This window comes from Brachionichthys hirsutus, chromosome 15, assembly GCF_040956055.1.
Source record: "Brachionichthys hirsutus isolate HB-005 chromosome 15, CSIRO-AGI_Bhir_v1, whole genome shotgun sequence".
Lineage (NCBI taxonomy): Eukaryota > Metazoa > Chordata > Actinopteri > Lophiiformes > Brachionichthyidae > Brachionichthys > Brachionichthys hirsutus.
In genome coordinates, this window is record NC_090911.1 from 1,921,397 (window position 1) to 1,939,540 (window position 18,144).

The following is an 18,144-nucleotide window of genomic DNA, read 5'->3' on the forward strand; positions in this document are numbered from 1 at the left end:
TCTGAATAAAATAACTTTATTGTTCCCCATCCCACATAATCACCCATTGCCATAGTTACGCAAGCACAACCAACCAATGCCATATTTTCCCAACACCCTCTCCTCAATAATGCAACGCACACATATTTATTTGTAAATAGAACATGACACGCTAACACAGTTAGTGCGTGCACGTGAAAGAATTCCCACAGCGTGTACTTTAACTGCACTGCAGCCCTGAAGTTCCCCAGCAGAGGTCACTGTAACCAAAGCTTCACGTTCAGAACAATCTGCTCAAGTGTCTCACAAAAACATAATTTGCACTTCCACAGATTTTAGGAATCTCCGTTCCTCTTGTCTGCAGACCTTTGGGCGCTGGTATGGCTCCTCAATTTCCCAGAGTGCATTGCTTCTTATGAAGCGGCCATATTGCCATCGCCAGAACGCGCTGGCCAGATCGACGCTTTACGACAACTGAAAATGTAAGTAAATAAACGGTAATTTGGTAGAATCGACTAATAATGGGGTTCCGGGCGGGTGCGGGTGCGTTATGGCCTCAGCATGCGCGTGTGAAACGGGTAAGATGTGAGTGAAGCGGCCCTGAAAAGCCTCCAGCTCGCGTCCAGAAGGTCGTCTCTTTCTCTGTTGTTGTTTTTCCCCTCAGCAGCGAGACTCCCTCTCGGTGTTACACACTCTGGCTATTTACGTCGCTTTATGTGGCACGGAAATGGACGAGGAGGCTATTCCGTGTCTTATGGCGGCCACGCGCACGCGATACATTTAGCATGTGTGGCTTCGAACGCGCTACTAACAGCTAGCATCTCTGGTGGCTAATTAGTGTTAGCCGAGCCACATAGGTTTTAGGGCTAGCTTGAAATCTGCGTGGCGCCTTTTTCTCACGCCAGATGACAGAAGCTCGAAGCGCCGACAGAAGCGTGTCGAGACGAGTGCTGCTGTTTGTGCTGCTCGTGATGCTGCTCGTGCTAGCTAGCGCTAGCTAGCGTAAATAAAACCGACGCACAGGTAACGAGTAGCTCGGGATGGTAGTGTCATGGAAACGCACCGAGGGTTAATGTGACTCGGTGATTGAACTGCTGCGAATGATCCATATATGTTCTCATTTGTTTTTTTATTTTATTTCATTTGTTTTGGTTAAAGTAAACACGAAAGATTAGCCTTCGGCTAGCTAGCGTGTCTGCCATGGCCCTCCCCTCCGTGTCTCACATGTGCTAGCTTAGCCGTAGGTTCGGTTCTTACCTGGCCACGTTAGCTGCACGTCTGTCTGTAGCGTTTACTACAAATGTTTCATCACTCTGTAGTAAAAAGAGCAGTTTTACTTTACTGAGCAGTACCACCTGCTACTTATTGCGGAGTTTTCATTGAAAAGGGAACGTATAGAAAGTTCAACGTGATACTCACAAACATCAGACGCTCTGATGTTGCACCTTCTTAACAGTTCCTAACCTTTTTCTGAAAATCATCTCAAGTGCATCTGTGAATAATTTAATACAGAGAAGTCACACGCTGCTGTTTTCAGCTGCGATGGTGGAGCCAGGCCAAAGTTCGGGAATCACCTTTGATTATGATCCATTCCATGATTGATTGTTCTCGATCTGTGTTGGACCGTTCTTTCTGTGATCTTGCTAACTGCAGTAGCTCATCTGAAAAGCTTTTTTTTTTTTCTGTTAGTGTTTAATTTGTAGGTTTATTTCTGAATGTGTTCATTCATTGCACAATAATGCATTTTTCCTGCTAAGACTTGCACGCTTCTATTTGCTGCTTGACCCCGTCCGAGTCAGTCCCGCGTCTTGTTGGAATCGTTCGTGCCTGTTTACTGTGTTTGTGTTTCAGTTTTGCAGCGATGACGCAGACGGTTCAGACCAACGGGGTTCAACCCCTCAGTAAGACCTGGGAGCTGAGTCTGTATGAACTACAGAGAACGCCACAGGTGACCAATCATACCTCCAGTTCCTTCACCAGGATCGATCGAATTTACTCGTCACAGGCAGACCGTAATATATGCAGACATTGAGCTACTCGTTGGTGAATTGTCGGTCGTCCAGGTTGTGGTAGGTCTGCGTTGAATCGCGTCGACTGGACATTTCCCACAAGCCCCGTCGGCTTCATTCAACACGGCTTCTCGTTGGTGAATTCTTTCCTCTGCGTAAAGCAGCCAAAGAATTCATCTCGATCACGTCTGTAGCTTCCGAACCAAATTGGATCAAGCTCTGAGGAGTCTGAAGGTGCCCTGCAGATGGTTACTATAAGTATCAGATAAACCTTCCCTACCACAGATGTTATAACCACATTTATATCTCCAGATTTCCTTTCCCATGCTGTTAAAGGGAACGCTGCGAGATGTGATGACCCTTGAAGTGTTTGTGTCTAGATGTTTCTGTGCGTACTATCCGTTAATCGCCGTCTTTCTTGTGCACGCCGCAGGAGGCCATAACGGATGGGCTGGAGATCGCCGTGTCACCCAGGTCCTTGCACAGCGAGCTCATGTGTCCCATCTGTCTGGATATGTTGAAGAACACAATGACGACCAAAGAATGTCTGCACCGCTTCTGTGCTGATTGCATCATCACAGCGTTGAGATCTGGGTGAGTCCTCGTGCTGCCGGGGGTTCCGATGAAAGGAATACCAGGCATGGCCTCCAGGTGTAATGGATTTTACAATATGAATGTTCTGTACAGCAGTTTTGTCCAGGATATGTTTTAACTTTATTTGTAACTTTATTCAGAGTTTTAAATTGTTGCAGTACAGTAGTTTTAAAAACTCAGTCTAATTTATTTTAAATATTACCCCCATGCACATGGAGGACAAGCTGCCTCCAGAGATCATTCAGGCATGCCAGTTTGGAAGCTGTGCTCTAATTCCAGGGTGTCTGGAGCGGCGAACGATCTGTGGCTCCTTCCTGTCGGCGGTGATGTTTGCTGTGACGTTATAATAGAGCGCGTGTCCTCGCTGTCGTTGCAGTAACAAAGAGTGTCCCACCTGTCGTAAGAAGCTGGTGTCCAAAAGGTCATTGCGTCCGGACCCGAACTTCGATGCTCTAATTAGTAAGTGACCAAACGAAGAGTGTAAATGTGGATCAATAAGCTCACGGTTTCTGAGCGCGAACGACGAGCTAACTGCATTTTATGAACCGCTTCCATTTCAGGCAAGATTTATCCCAGCCGTGACGAGTACGAAGCCCATCAGGAGCGAGTGTTGGCCCGCATCAGCAAACACAACAACCAGCAAGCCCTGTCCCACAGTATAGAGGAGGGGCTGAAGATCCAGGCCATGACCAGGTAACCGCGGCGTCCTCAGCTCACGCAAACGCTCCTTCAGCGCGGCCCGCTTGGTAAACGGAGCTTTCCATTCATGTCAGGCAGCAGCGTGTAAAGAGACACCCGGTGGAGAACGGGAGCGGCGCAGAGGACAATGGCGACTCCTCCCACTGTAGCAACGCGTCTGTCCACAGCAACCAGGTATGATGTCATAGTTGTCGTTCACAAATCAACTGAGACTGAGAACACGACCGTCCTCGACTGTTTGAGAACGTTCAACTATTGACCGAAGTGTTAACATTGAAAACGAGTTGAGAACGCATGCAGGTTATTTTTATACGCTAAAGTATAAAGTAGCGAGTCACTCTGAAGCGGGAACACACTTCAGTAGAGTAAAGGAAGGCACTAAATATCAGCAGCCCTTTACCTCGTCGTTTTGTGATTCTTTATTATCTATTAAATGTGTTCATATTTAAGTATTCATTGTTGTTCAGCCTGCAACAAATATGAAACCATCCAGAAGAGCAACAAATCGTTTCTGAATACTCTCACATGTTCATGAACCCCTCGGCTTCGAGATGCGTTTCCAGCGACGCAGAGATTCTGAATAGAAGTGATCTGATGATGATGATGATAATGATTACCAGAACAACCAGACGTGCCTCAGGATCTCACATCACGAGCGTTACAGCCTGGTTGAAATGTCAGTTTGGAATGTTTAGATCAATAAAAAAAAAAGATGAATGTAAAAAGTGTCCTCGCCGTGACGTTCCCACCCCGGATCACGGTGCGGCAAAACGACAGGATGTCGAGTCTCCCCGTTCCACAGAGCTCGTAGGTTTCTGTGTTTGTCGGGGTAGAAATATCGGTGAATGTTTGGATGTTCCTCCCCAGGAAGCGGGCCCGAGCATCAAGCGCACCAAGACGAGCGACGACAGCGGCTTGGACATGGACAACGCTACAGAGAACGGGGGCGGGGACCCGGTGATCGACGGCGGCGCCAGCGAAATAGAGCTGGTGTTCAGGCCACACCCCACTCTCATGGACAAGGATGACAGCCAGAATAGGTAGCGTCACACTTTTACGCGCGGAAACGTAAATATCAAGTCGCCGAGGAATCTGTCGTCACGGCGAGTTTAATGTTTCCTGTACGTGTGGAGAAAAACATGCGTGGAACATTTGGGTAGCAAAGGGAAATGCGTGTACTGGCACTCCAACCTGCCCATTGTGTGTGTGTGTGTGTGTGTGTTCGCAGTGTGGAGTTCGTTCCTCGCTACATCAAGACCTCCGGTAACGCCACGGTTGATCACCTGTCCAAATACCTGGCGGTCCGACTGGCTCTGGAGGAGCTGAGGAGAAACTCTGAGGCCAATCCCGTAAACGTTGAGGCAGCTTCAGAGAAACAGTACACCATTTACATACCTACTGCTGGAAACCAGTTCACTGTGAGTACACCGACGCACACACACACACACACACACACACGATAACTAGGTGCCGCCTGTGACCTCTACACGGCGATGATGATACACTCAGGAATGGCTGCGGCTGCGCTTTCAGGGTTCCTCTGTTTGTGCCGCCGATGCTTACTGGGTCTCCTCCAGAGGGCGTCATCCTTTTCCTAACGGTATCCCACAATGCAACGCCATATTGCAATGCTTAGTTTGCAGAGACTTGCACGTTTACAGAAACATAATGCTGAAAGGTGAACGATAACCGAAGCTTTCAAAGCGGTCTCGGGAATCTAAAACGTGTCTGTGTTTTCCTGTTTGGTTTGGTTTGGTTCTGGTTCTGGTTCTGTTGGAAGCTGAAGCCGATGAAGAAGCTCAGACTCGTGCAAAATGTGTTTGCAGGTTCTGAACGGGTCCTTCTCCTTGGAGCTGGTCAGCGAGAAGTACTGGAAGGTCAACAAACCCATGGAGCTCTACTTCGCTCCTACTAAAGAGCACAAGTAGACACAAACGCACATGCACACAATCACACACGGACTTGGCTACACCCATGCACACAGAAGCACGAGGGTTCTGTGAGACCCTGAACGGACTCTTGTAAAAAGAAAACTTGTTTTATATTCTCTTTGTGTCTTCCTGTCCGTGTCTGTAGAAGGTAGCAGATCAGCAGACGCACGGCGTCGCTGCACAAACGTTTGGTTGTTTCAGCAAAGGCTGCTATTTAGCCCGTACTCGGCAGGTGGCGACGGAACGCGCGGTGAATTCCTCAGCCGCCGGTCGAAACGTGGGAATCCCGGAAGCTTTGGGGAAACTATCGACGGGATATCCTTTTCACGGAAGGCTTGCAAAATCAAATCTTATTGCGTTGCCCATCAGTCGGCGACTAATTGGAAATGAGATTCGTGGATTTACCGAGGTGTCTGTCTGAGGAACTGGAGTTTCCACCCGCCGTTATTTAAAGTTGGAAAGTTCCTTTTATTTCTTCCAATAATCTCGTGGATGTTCTGATATTGTCTGACGTGTTTCTGTAGTCTTAAGTGAATAAAACTATAGGCCGGCGAAGTTTGGAACGGACTCGATCCGACAGGCTGAATCATTCCAACCAGGAACCGTGCGGAGCGCCGACCGAAGGGAGCTCGGGACTCCCGGGACTCGTGCTGGAACCCGAAACTGCGTCCGTCTTGGTCTGTTGCCTGTAGGAACAAACTGTGGATATCTGTGGCTGCGCTGTGCAGCTTGTCATTTCCTAAATGTCTTTTGTAACGTGGAGAATGCGTGTGCGTGCGATTTAAAGCTCCTTTTTGCAGCTTGTCCGGACCATTAAAGCGTTCAACGTCTCCACAAATGAACTCTGACTGTCAGTCATTTGTAACGAGCGGGACCCCCCAAGGGTCTCCGTGTCACAGACCGCAGCTTTGTGGCGTGCGCGCGTGCGTGTGTGTGTGTGTGGCTTTGAATTGTTTTTCTCTATGAAGGTTCTACAGAAGCAACGGAACGCGTGTGTCGATGTGAATGTGAAGTTTAACGTGTTTGTGCCATACGTCTATTATTTGACCGACTATTGTACTGTATTTGATGTGTTTTTGAAAATGGACTTGAGAATCCTGGCTGGACCGTTAACAGCCGTCACAGCAGAATGTGGTGGTCGATCGCCATGGTAACTGATGCCGATCACGCCGACATTAAAACGACTTTGAAAAGCCCTGTTCTTGTCCTGATCATGTTCATTCCTGTTCCGGATTTGCGGAAGAACGTTGAGTTGGACGTTAAATGTACGTGATTAACTAAGCGAGCGACCTGCGATTGGTCCATTTTGTGTGGAAGAGGAGCCAAATGACACGCCCCCTTTTAATGTGACAGCAAGCGGGGTTTTCAGGAAACGTGACAAACAGTAATTATCATCACTAAGGTTTTGTCGCGCTCGTTTGTTTGGCTCCGAGATATTCTCGCTGGCGCCTTGCCGTCCACGCCGCAGTTTGAGTAAGACGAGGCCTTTGATCCTCAGCGGAGGCCTTTGATCCTCAGCGGAGACGTTCCATCTCAGTTCTGCCGCGCTGCTGCTGCGTTTTCGGGCCGGTTGGTGTTTCCAGCGGTGAACAAAGTCGAGCGGGTTCTCGTGTAGCACGTTCCGTGCGGTGATCTGACGGTCGCAGCACAGTGGCGTCAAATCCCTGATGAAGGGACGCGGCGCGTTTTCTGGATTTCGTGGAGGTGAAGCTCCTGAATATTTCCAGCTATTTTGACAACTAAGCTGTTATTTCTAAAAATAATTGTTACCACGTGAAATCGGTGGTTCTGGCTGCGAATGTCCGAAGTCGAACGTCCGCTAGCCACACTGGTCCTCATCGTGTGGTCAAATCCCAAATAAGCTTCACTCCGGTCTGACTGGATCCGTGTGTGTGTAAATTGTGTACTGCATCTTTCTAAATAAACTTGTGTTTTTATATACTTTCAGTCTTTTGCAGCTTCTTTGTGGGTCGAGGTTTTTATTTCTTTTGCTGGATCTCCTCCTGTTGGTATAAAATCCCTCGTGTCTCATTTCTCTCTCTGAAATGTGTAATATAATATAATCAATATGTCTCTGCATGCAGCTCGGAGCACAAAAGCTCTCAAGAGGCTTTCCACAAGGTTTAAGGGAATGTTTGGCCGTTCTTCCAGAAGGGCAGCTGTGAGGTCAGACACGGGAAGGCCTGTCAAGTTCTTCAACACCAAACGCCCTCATGCATGTCTTCAGGGACCTCTCTGTGTCCAGCTACAGAGGAGGGATCGTCTCCAAATGGAAGCGTGAAATTGTCCAACACGTCTCAAGAATGGTCTTAAGTGTAATTATTTTTCTTTCAATGCTTAAAAGAAATCTCAAAATTGGAAGTACGCTTTGTGTGATCTTTCATGCAAAGGGAGGCGCGGCCGAGTACGGAACGTGTAGATGAAGATACTGTTCAGAAGTTTTTCTGTATTAAAAATCCTTGTTTTATTTTATAAAATATTTTAATATCTAACAAATTCAAACATTTTGGATTCTCATTATCAATAATACAAGGAACTTAAACCAAAGAAAGGCTTGAAGTATTATATAATTTCTATATTAAAATAAAACATCTGAAAGATTCACTTTGTCTGGTCGACGACCTCAATCGTCTTGTCTGCAGTAGCTTTGTTAACCTCGCGGGTCACCTGTGCTGCTGGACCCCCTAAGGTGACTACAGGCAAGCGGCGGGTTACACCCCGGACATGTCGCCAGCATATCATTAGGCCACGCAGACACAAACACACACAAGCAATTTAGACTGCATGTTTTTGGAGGTGGAAGGAAACTGGAGCAACCGGGGAGAACATGCAGAATCCAACCCAGAACCTTCTTGCTGTGAGGTGGCAGCGCTACCCACTACGCCACCATGCCGCGTAGTGAGTGGCTGATATGAGATGCACCTGTATATGTAGCCTAAAGTCCAACATATATATGATGATGTCATCTTGTCAAATGACGGCCGATGAAGAGGCTAAATGTTCTGACTTTGTACCTTGCACCGTACTTTTCAAACAAATTATGAACAATTCAACTCTGAAAAGCTTGATGGGTGTGTCCTCAAGCAACACGGAGAATGAACTTTAAATTTAAAAGGACAGTTAAATAGTAGTTTAAGTGTTTTGGGGGGGGAAACATCTGTTTTACAATGAAAGCAGGCCGACTTCCCATTTGCTTTGCAAAAGGTACATATTTATCATATGCAAACACCCTAAAACGCATAATACACTTTTTAAAATCAGGTGATTCACATTTCTTTCATCCTCCTTAGAGAATTATCTTAGCCCGGCCCATGTCTTTTGTTTTCTGTAAAGGCTCCACTCAGAAAAGGGTCGGTAAATAAGTATACCTGCCGAATGGATGTGCAGCTCCTGCATGCCAGAAGCCGTCGTTTCAAACAGGTAAGAAAGTCACTTCTGAACTTCAATGCTGAGAATCACAACGTTTTAACGGGAGCATTTTGTGTTTTGTGTTTTTCGAGAGCTCTTCTTTTTCTGACGTTTCATGTTTGGCTGAACAGCAGCAGGTTAGAATGCTTTATGATTAAAATAAATAAAACGCTTAACAGAATGTTTATCCGGAGTATTAAGCCGGTAGCTCAAAGGTTGGTCCAACTTTTGGCCACGTCCAGCAAAGATAAAATGATGTAGTGGAAACAATTTAAGCGGTGGATCCTACAATAAAGTCCTGAACAAAGGATGTTGGGGGATGGGCCATGAACAGATCTCGATTTCCTCTAATCCAGTGTTATCACTGATGTTACTGGGAACGTTCCAGTCGGTCCATCCATCTTCCAGCGCGGAGGCAACAGTCCCAGCGGGGACATCCAGACGTCCCTCTCCCCAGCCAGCTCTTCCATTCCCAAGGCCTTGCCAGGCCAGCCGAGAGACAAAGTCTCTCCAGCGTGTCCTGGGTCTTCCCAGAGTCCTCCTCCCAGTGGGACGTGCACGGAACACCTCCACCAGGGAGGCGTCCGAAATAGATGCCCCAGCCACCTCAGCTGACTCCTCTCGATGTGGAGGAGCAGCGGCTCGACTGGAGTGTGTCTGGAGACAGAGGCAAGGAAAAACCTCCCTTGAACAGGCAGAAACCTTGGACAGAACCTAAGAGTCATAGTGGTCGGCCATCTGTCTGGACCATCTCAAATTCTCCCCGTCCCTTCGTGTCCTCTGTCTTTTTTGTGGCCTGCTCATTTGCAGGCTCTCTGTTTCAGGTCGGTAGCAGCTCCTTTCTGCAGATGTCTCCCTTCGGCCTGTGTGGTCTTCTTTTAATCACCGCCTCGGTGCATTACTGGGTGCCAGGAGATTGCTATCCTAACGGCAAGGTCGCCGTAGTCTGTGGCGATATGGTGCCCTACCACGGGCGTCCTGGCCAGACCGCCCCCGCCCCCTACAGCCTAGAAACCAACGCCACCATATTCGCTCCCACAGATGGAATACGGGGTAACTATTGACGAGTCATCATGGCGTTCTGAAACAGACCTAGCGCTGCCATTATCTGGACAGACATGGAGCCGAGAGCTGGGATGGAGCCCATCGTGTGGAAATAAAATGCAATATATCTGATCTTTCCTGCAAGCTTCATGCATGCACTACTCCAAAAATAACTTTACAATTATTTTAAATTTCATTTGTATTTGTTCTAATATTTTAAAAGTGTTAAAATCAACAGAAAACAGCATTTATTGTCTTTTTGCATTGTCCCCCCCCCTAACCCTAACCCTAACCCCTCCCTCACTAATTATTCTTTTCCAGTCATCCTATCTGGAACAAGGCATTTTAAGGGCTTCTTGCTTCAGGCCCGAGATGCAGCTAATGAGAACTCAGGATCTGCGGTTGGCACGTTCACCCTGACCAATCCAGTCAAGACACGGCTGCTTACCTGTAACAAGCAGCAGGTGAAGGTCCACACACACACACACACACACACACACACACACACACACGTAGAAACGTAGTAGTAGTGAGCAAATTCTGTCGAGGGAAAAGATGAAAAACTTGACATTGTGCATGAAAAGAAGATTATTTTTAATTGACTTAACTGTGTTAATATTAATCTTTAATCCTAATGTTGCCTTTGTTTTATGTTTTGATTGAAAATCCGGCAGATATTAATATGAGATGTACATAATCCTAAAAGATAACAGCGGGTCCAAATAGTGCTGAAATAAAAAAATAAAAGTTATCTATAAATAACAAGTTAAAAACATACGTTCATCAAAGATCGCTTCATATTCAAAGAGGATTTTCTGTTGCCTCACATCCAAATGTGTCTCTACTTGATGTATATCTTGTGGTTATTGCTGTTTTAGTCTCCTAATTCATTTGTAATTTGTCAGACCTGACAGGTAAATAACACTGAAATAAATGACCTTCCAGGGTTCTGCCGTGAGCCACACGAGTAATGCCGGACAGACGAAGGTTGCTGTCGTCTGGAAGCCTCCCGGAGATGCCCCCAAACACATTCAGTTTTTGTGAGTATGTTTCTTTCTTAATTTTCATATAAAGCTAGCATATACCTCTGTATGAAAATAAGGCTGACTTTAAAACTAAATGCAGTATGTGTTGGTATGAAACACATACTAACACATACTAACACATAATAACACATACTAACACATACTGACACATAATAACACATAATAACACATAATAACACATAACACATACTAGCAAATACTAACACATACTAACACATAATAACACATACTAATGCGTACTGATGTGTACTAATATGAGACCAAATATAGCTTATGTAATATTAACTGATTTATTTGCATGTAACTAGATGTTGGACTGTGTAAATGTGTCTTTGATTTTAATGCGTGTACTCCCTCTATATTGGACTGTTGTAATAAGTGTGTATGGGTGTGTTTTCCAGTGCGAGTGTAGTTGCCAACTACAATGAGTTCTGGGTGAAGCTTCTCGGGCCAATCATCTCTCAGCATGATGTTACTTCCGTACAACCACAGTCAAACGCGACACTCCCTCCAGCGTAAATGGCCTGTCCTCCATCCTGCATGGACAAGTGTGAGACAGAAGCCAGATATCCAAACCTCACAACCTGCAGGGAGGCCAATCATCAAATACTGTAGATGGATATCCCACATATGTTTACCAAAAATTAATTGCAATATGGATATTTGCCATTATTCAATTATTGGCTAAAAAGACAAAAATAGATTCATATAATTTTGATAGATTACATTTTTGTTTGTTACCCATGTAGGGCAGAAAAATAATGAACTGTTTAATGATACAGAAATAGAAATATGGTTATCATTATAGAGACGGACTATTTGTATAATTATAAAAAAGTATTAAAAAAAAAGAAATTCAAGCATAATAAAAAATACAAAATTATAAAATGTATAAGAAATATGGGCTGCAGACAGTAATCTTTACAGAGACTGATTATTTTTATAATTCTAATTTTTTTAAATAAATAAAATAAAATGTCTAAAAACATTTATTAAAAAAATACAACATTATAAAAAATATAGGAAATATGGGCTGCCGAGGGTTAGCATTACAGAGACAGACTATTCATATAATTATTAAAAAACAAGATTTAAATGTAAAAAAATATTAGTATAATTATTATTTATATTTATATTGTGTAGCGCCAGATCATAAAAAGTTATCTCAAGGGAAAACTTCTCTTGAACAGACAGAAACTTTGAACAGAACCTAAGACTAAAGGCGCCATCTTCCTTGACTGGTTGGGTAGAGAGAGAGAGACAGACAGAGAGAGAGAGAGAAACAGCGCGAATAAATGATCAATAAACCTTTATGTGGAATGACTGGACATTTGCGAAGTGGATAATGCCCCTCCTATTTTATTGGTTGAAGTTTTCATGTGAAGAATGGAGCGAATGAAAATCCAACCTACCAGCTCATCCAGGCTTTAATCCAGCATAAGATCCCGACTCCTGTCTTCCTGTTCATGACCTCAGAGGGACCAGGACGAACTGTCTTACGCTTCGATTTGATTTATACAGTCAAAGATTGAATCATTAAACCTTTTAAATTGTGAATTTACCATTTACACAACTGCCTTATAGCACAAAATAAACACATTTGATTATTGGCAATAAAATGGAGCTTCTTTCTGTTTTGGCTTCAGTTAAACTTTGTTGAACAGTGAAGAACAAACTGCTTTTAAACATTTCATTTTTTATATTCAAAGGCGTCACGGTGGCGTAGTGGGTAGCGCTGTTGCCTCACAGCAAGATTATTCCTATCTGTGTGGAGTTTGTATGTTCTCCATGTGTCTGCGTGGGTTCTCTCCAAGTGCTCAAGAAGGGCGGACCGCCGTTGCCGCACAAACTGGGTGAGATTCTGCAGCTGTGCCGGGAGCCAAAAGATTTTAAGAATGTCAACACCGTTCATCTCTATAAACAGAAAGGAAACAAATCCGATTGCAACAGTCATCGTGGAACGTCTCTGCTCTCGGTTGCTGCTAGCAATCGGGGAAGGGTGGCTTCTCAGAACTCCTTGCTCCTGAAAGTCAGTGTGGTTTGCGACCAAGCTGAGGAACTACAGACCTGCCAGACAGATTCAGGAGAACAAAAGATGGATCTGTTTGTTGCGTTTGTTGACATTGTGAAAGCTTTCAATTCGGGTTTATGGCCCTTTTAGCCAAGTCTGGCTTGTCCGAGCAAAATGACCAACCTCATCAAAGCCTTTCATGAGGGCATGAGGGCTCGTGTCGTTGGGGATTGCTCTAGTTCTGACCACTTCTCAAGAACAAGTGGGCTCAAACAAGGTTGTGTCTTTGCTTGAACTTTATTTTGTGTCATCTTCTCTGTCGTTTTGCATAACGCATTTAAAAAGGTTGACGAGGGCATCAACATACGATTCGGGAATTAGCGTTGGCGTATTCAATCTTCATCGTCTCCAGGCCGGGCCCAAAGTACCATAAGCACTGTTGGGAGATCGCTTGTTGGTCGGTCACTATCACAGCGATATGCAAAAGATCTGAACGGACCTGCCTGGACAGGCCAGCTAAACGTTTTGGGCTGATTTCCATTTGGCATGACATCAGCTTCGGCTCCCTCCCAGCGCGGAATGGACCAGATCGTTTACATTATCAGGACTCCAGTGTTATTTGGAGGTCAAACAGAAACACTAAAACACTAAAACACTAAAAACGCTGAAGAACTAAGGAAGAACATCTGCAGGACTCCATGTTATATGTGTGCAAACACTGCGTGTTTTTGCAAAAAAAAAGTCCCATTGTGGGCTAGAATAATTAGAATAATAGGGTATGACGTCACCCGATAACCTTCATATCTAACCGATATTGATTAGTGTAGCTACCAGAGTGATCACAAATCACTTATGTACTGAAAAAGAAAAAAAGCAATTCAATGAAATATCAAATGACCTTTATAACAACCTACAGCCTGCAATATCTGTAGCCTACAAACACTGTGTGTTGCCACCGTATATAAGTACATAAAAGAAAGAAGGATTTGCACTGTTGCTTAGTTACCGCCGCCAAGGAGGTACCGGTAATTTTCTTGGGCGGTTTTTGTAAACAGGATTACCGGAAAAACTGATGGAATAATCCTGATTAAAAAATAAATAAATAAATGGAGATCGGTATTGGTCTAACCTAGAAACCAATAGTTTTGTCATTTTGAGAGCGATCCAGATACCCGTCCGGATACAAAAAAGACAATCTGGATTTTCCTATTTACTTCTAGAGGCATTTCAAAAATCATATCTTGTAAAAACAATTTGTCTCAAAAGGTGCAGCTAATGTCTTTGCTCTCAGTATATTGCTTTGTATTCATATTAAGGCTGCCTCCAGGATTGTGCAGAGATTATGTGATGACCTCCCTCTGATCTCTACAATATGGATCAATAGTCGGCAGACAAAGGAGATGAAGTCAAGAATCTGTTTTTGCTTCTGCTAACTTAACGCTAAGTCGAATGAATCAACAAACAACAAGCCAGAGGAGTCTATGAAAGAAGTACATACATTTAATGAGTATTTAGAATATTAATTTATGGGGAAGACAAACACTTTAAAGTCGATGCTCTGTTATTCCAGTTACCTTCTTTATGGATACCGGCTTAAAAGGACAAATGTCATAAATGAAGCAGCATGTCAACAAAATAAAAGGCTAAAATATGTTGTTCCCAGAACAGCAAAGACAACAACACACAGTTTTTATTCTATCTTTATTTTTTCCCCCAAAAGCAGCATCATCACAGACGTTGCTTTTGAACATTTTATGAATGCTCTGAATACCATATTAACCTTAAAGGTAAAAAAGAAAAATCGTGTCACATGCTATTATTTTTGAAAAAATAACTTTGTATGAATACACAATATAAAAGGTTGCAAAGTGCAAATACTATTATCGATCATGCTTGTATAAATGCAAATTAAAATGTGATCAATATTAATAGGAAACAGTGAAGTAGTAATAAGACAGTAATAGCGTTTCAGAGGTGAACGATTTCGTTGAGTGACTGATGAGACAAAAAAGATTATACTTGCCATTTAAGCAAATTCATGATAAGCAGCTTATATGGTCTTCATTTAACGGTCATATTTAACGAGTGTAACGGCGACGTGTGTGTAACGGCCGCAGCGTAACAACAGACTCCGTTTGCTCAAGTAAACATCTTGAATTTCTTGGGGTCGAGGGGGGACACCATCAGCCGTTCTGAACCTGGGGAGTCCAGAGGCTTCCTGTAGTTCTTCCAGATGACGGTACACACTCTGAAGAACAACAGGACACACGCCAACGCCAGCAGGACAACTGATGGAATAAAAAAAAGAGCGCATCTGGATCAGCATCAAGACGGTTCAGGAGTTCAGCGTGCATCGAGCTGTTGCCCGTTCTGTTCATAATCGATTCACCCGGGTCAAATGAAACAGCCTGTAGGGCGGCTACTGGTGCCAAACTCACCCATGAATATAGAATTGGCAGTCGGATCAGCTGGATTAAAATGTCTGGCGATGTTTCCAACCAGGGCAAAGATCAGCACAGGATACACCGTCAAAATGTTGCGCACCCAGCGGTCCAAGACCCAGTTCTCCAGGAAGAACCTGCAGCAAACAGCCCGGTGGTGAACCCAGCGGCACACGAACCGGAGCGCAGCAAGGGTTCCACGGCAAATGCACAGATCAGATCAGAAGTACCGGCATCAGAACACGGGAGGCCGGCGAGAAGCCACCGAGATCAGCCGTTCTAATAAAAGCTCGCGGGCTCGGAACAATCCGACCTCACCATCCCAACACCTCCCCCAGCAGGATGCACAGAGACGCCGTCGCTGCCGTGCTGCTGTCCACCCCCCACAGCTGGAGGACCAGGGAGAAGTTGATGAGAGAGGCAACGGAGGCCCACGTGGTGTAGAGCGCCAGGCCGTTCTGGACCTGAGCATGTGGGAGGGAAGCGATGACATCATCCACGAGGAGCTGCCCCCCCCCCAACAAAAGGCAGCGCCGTACCAGTATCCTGAGGCAGGCCAGGTCCCGGCGATGATAAGTCCGCAGCCAGATCCCATAGCGATCTGTCGCTAAGCAACAGAAGAACAACATGCTGTGGCTGGAAATGACCAGCATGATTAACACAACCAGCGCCGCCAGCATGGACCTGCAACACAGAGCGGGGGCAGAATGAATCGGAGCCGCTTCACAGGGTGGGGTGAGGGGGGGGGGGGTCAGTCCAGGACCATCAGCTGTCTGTGTGTAAGTATAGCTAAAAACACATTTTACACAAGACGCCGAACTTTCTTCCTTCCGTGATCGAGATTTCTGACTCTTTTGCTTGGACTGTTGAACACGACACTTTATGAACCCCTTCAAAAGAAGAATAAATGCATTTTGTCAGAAGTAAGAACCACACATTCATTATAATATAAATCGATACAAACATCGGATCGTTGTTGTTCCGATCCAAACCGGATAAGCGGGGCCGGGGCGCCGATGCAAGCCTGAGCAGGGATTTCCAGACTTCCACCTCCTCTGGGAGAATCCCGAGGCGTTCCCAGGCCAGCCGAGAGACAGAGACAGAGTCTCTCCGGCGTGTCCCGGGTCTTCACCGAGGCCCCGTCCCAGTGGGACGTGACCGAACACCCAGGAGATATCCGAAATAGACCCGAGCTCCTCCCCCTGTCTCTCAGGGTGCGTCCAGCCTCCCCGCGGAGGAAACCTCGTCCTTTTGGTTTAGCAGGAACGTGGATTGACCGGTTAATCGAGAGCCTCGCCTTTCGGCTCAGCTCCTTCTTCACCACGACGGAACGACACGACGACTGCATCACGACAGCCGCTGCACCGACCCGTCCGCCAATCTCACGCTCCGTCCTTCCCTCATTTGCGAACCCCGGAGGGGGCGGACCGCCGTCTCCCGGTCGATACTCACTCTCTGTCCCACAGCAGCAGCCAGACGGCGTTCAGGATCAGGTTGGACAGCCAGCAGAGATAGAAGGCGTAGGGGAGCAGACACTGAGCCCAGGATCTGTTCACAGGGAGATCAATATCAGGTCAGTTTACCTCGGAGGCGAGTCGGTTCAGGGATTCAACGCCTTCCGTTCTCGTCCTCCCCCCTCCCTCAGCACGCCGCTCTGAGCACTATCGTCTGCATTGAAGTTAATCTCACGATAAAGCCACATTTCCTTTGCAGTAATATTCTCTATCGTTTATTATAGCGTTTCTAAAGACGTCGTTTCCGTCGTTCAGCGTTTTCAGACGCCGGAACGGTAACGGGAAGCGGTTCGCTTACCCTCTGAACACGAATGAGGTCAGGTACACGACCATGAGGGTCAGCCAGGTGTAGATGACCCCCCAGATGGAGAAGGTCCACCCGGCCGGCGTGATGTCCGTCTCGTAGCGGGACGATACATTTCCTGTCGTCGAATGAAAAGGACCTGGAAGCAGAGGCAGCGTTCAGGTGATGGTTGGCCGATCGCCTGCAGCCATCGTCCAGGTGTGCACCTCATCCAATCAGGAGGCTCAGAATCCCCTCCAATCAGGAGGCTCAGAATCCCACCGTGATTCTATTAAAGCAGCACAGAACTAGAAAACGTGTTTCAAACAGACCCCACTGAGAGACGAGGTTTTGTTTTAATGCAACGTGGATCACGTGGACCCCCCCACCCCACCCCACCCCACCCCACAGACCGGACTCGGAACATTCAGAGTCCGAACCCCGACCGAAAGCCGGATCCATGTCATTGGATTAATAAAAAGTTCCTTCACAATAAAAAGTTCCACTGACTTTGCTGTGATTTGGGGAACGACACACACGCGCGCGCGCACGCGCACACACACGCACCTTTATGTAACCGACCTCTCGCCTGCAGCTGTTTAACAGGATACAAACATTTCTCCGTTTCCGGAAGTGATCGCGTTTTATAATCTTTGATTTTTTTTATTTGCATAAATACTATAATCCTCGAGCCGATGACGTCACTCTGTACAAGTTAAACGCGCCGACGTTAAATAAAAGTTCGGCTCGGCAGCGCTTGGATCGCCGGTGGAGCCGGAAGGCGCTCCTGGGCGGTTCCGTCCCAGCGAGACGCTCCGGTTCGTAGCTGTTTCTGAGAGAAACGTTAAAATGTCTCCGCTCGTCCACGAGTGGACCGACACGTCCACACCGTTCCCGACGCGTGAACTCACCTCTCCCCGCGCCGGCCAACGCGTTCACGACCAGGACGGCGATGAAAACGAGCGCGCACAAGACGATGACGCAAATTCTGGGTAAGATGTTCTCCTTCATTATTCCGGATTCACGGCTGGTCCGTTCGAGGTTCTGCAGATCCTGCTGCTGCTGGTTTCCTGTCAAACCCAAACTTGTGCGCGCTGACGCATGAGAACGCGCGCTGCGCGCCGCGGAACGCCCCGGGTGCGCGTCCCGTCCAGCGTCTGCCCCACCCAGTGTAATGAGACCGTC

The 18,144-nt window shown here is 46.2% G+C and overlaps 2 protein-coding genes across 2 annotated transcripts; one reads left to right on the forward strand and one right to left on the reverse strand.

The window, feature by feature from the left end:
• Positions 1 to 1,840: 1,840 nt before the first annotated feature.
• On the forward strand, positions 1,841 to 7,129 carry rnf2 (ring finger protein 2). The gene is made up of 8 exons (XM_068748757.1): positions 1,841 to 1,927; positions 2,422 to 2,582; positions 2,959 to 3,041; positions 3,143 to 3,275; positions 3,356 to 3,455; positions 4,149 to 4,321; positions 4,510 to 4,699; positions 5,108 to 7,129. The coding sequence occupies exons 1-8, from the start codon at positions 1,841 to 1,843 to the stop codon at positions 5,207 to 5,209; spliced, it is 1,029 nt and encodes a 342-aa protein (XP_068604858.1). The 3' UTR covers positions 5,210 to 7,129.
• Positions 7,130 to 14,408: 7,279 nt separating this feature from the next.
• Positions 14,409 to 18,026, reverse strand: si:dkey-29d8.3 (uncharacterized protein LOC556220 homolog). The gene is made up of 7 exons (XM_068749236.1): positions 17,871 to 18,026; positions 16,975 to 17,119; positions 16,615 to 16,710; positions 15,702 to 15,846; positions 15,481 to 15,626; positions 15,160 to 15,299; positions 14,409 to 15,009 (listed from the first exon to the last, which is right to left on the reverse strand). The coding sequence occupies exons 1-7, from the start codon at positions 17,968 to 17,970 to the stop codon at positions 14,861 to 14,863; spliced, it is 921 nt and encodes a 306-aa protein (XP_068605337.1). The 5' UTR covers positions 17,971 to 18,026; the 3' UTR covers positions 14,409 to 14,860.
• Between the last annotated feature and the right edge of the window lie 118 nt (positions 18,027 to 18,144).

What these genes read in the sequence shown, in the direction of transcription:
- rnf2 (XM_068748757.1), top strand. Translation starts at nt 1,841, where the DNA reads ATGACGCAGACGGTTCAGACCAACGGGGTTCAACCCCTCAGTAAGACC. An exon ending in ATCACAGCGTTGAGATCTGG is followed by an intron (nt 2,583 to 2,958) that starts GTGAGTCCTCGT and finishes CTGTCGTTGCAG; the next exon opens with TAACAAAGAGTGTCCCACCT. An exon ending in AAGGATGACAGCCAGAATAG is followed by an intron (nt 4,322 to 4,509) that starts GTAGCGTCACAC and finishes GTGTGTTCGCAG; the next exon opens with TGTGGAGTTCGTTCCTCGCT.
- si:dkey-29d8.3 (XM_068749236.1), bottom strand. Translation starts at nt 17,970, where the DNA reads ATGAAGGAGAACATCTTACCCAGAATTTGCGTCATCGTCTTGTGCGCG. An exon ending in ACCTCATTCGTGTTCAGAGG is followed by an intron (nt 16,711 to 16,974) that starts GTAAGCGAACCG and finishes CCCTGTGAACAG; the next exon opens with ATCCTGGGCTCAGTGTCTGC. An exon ending in TGCCAATTCTATATTCATGG is followed by an intron (nt 15,010 to 15,159) that starts GTGAGTTTGGCA and finishes TTATTCCATCAG; the next exon opens with TTGTCCTGCTGGCGTTGGCG.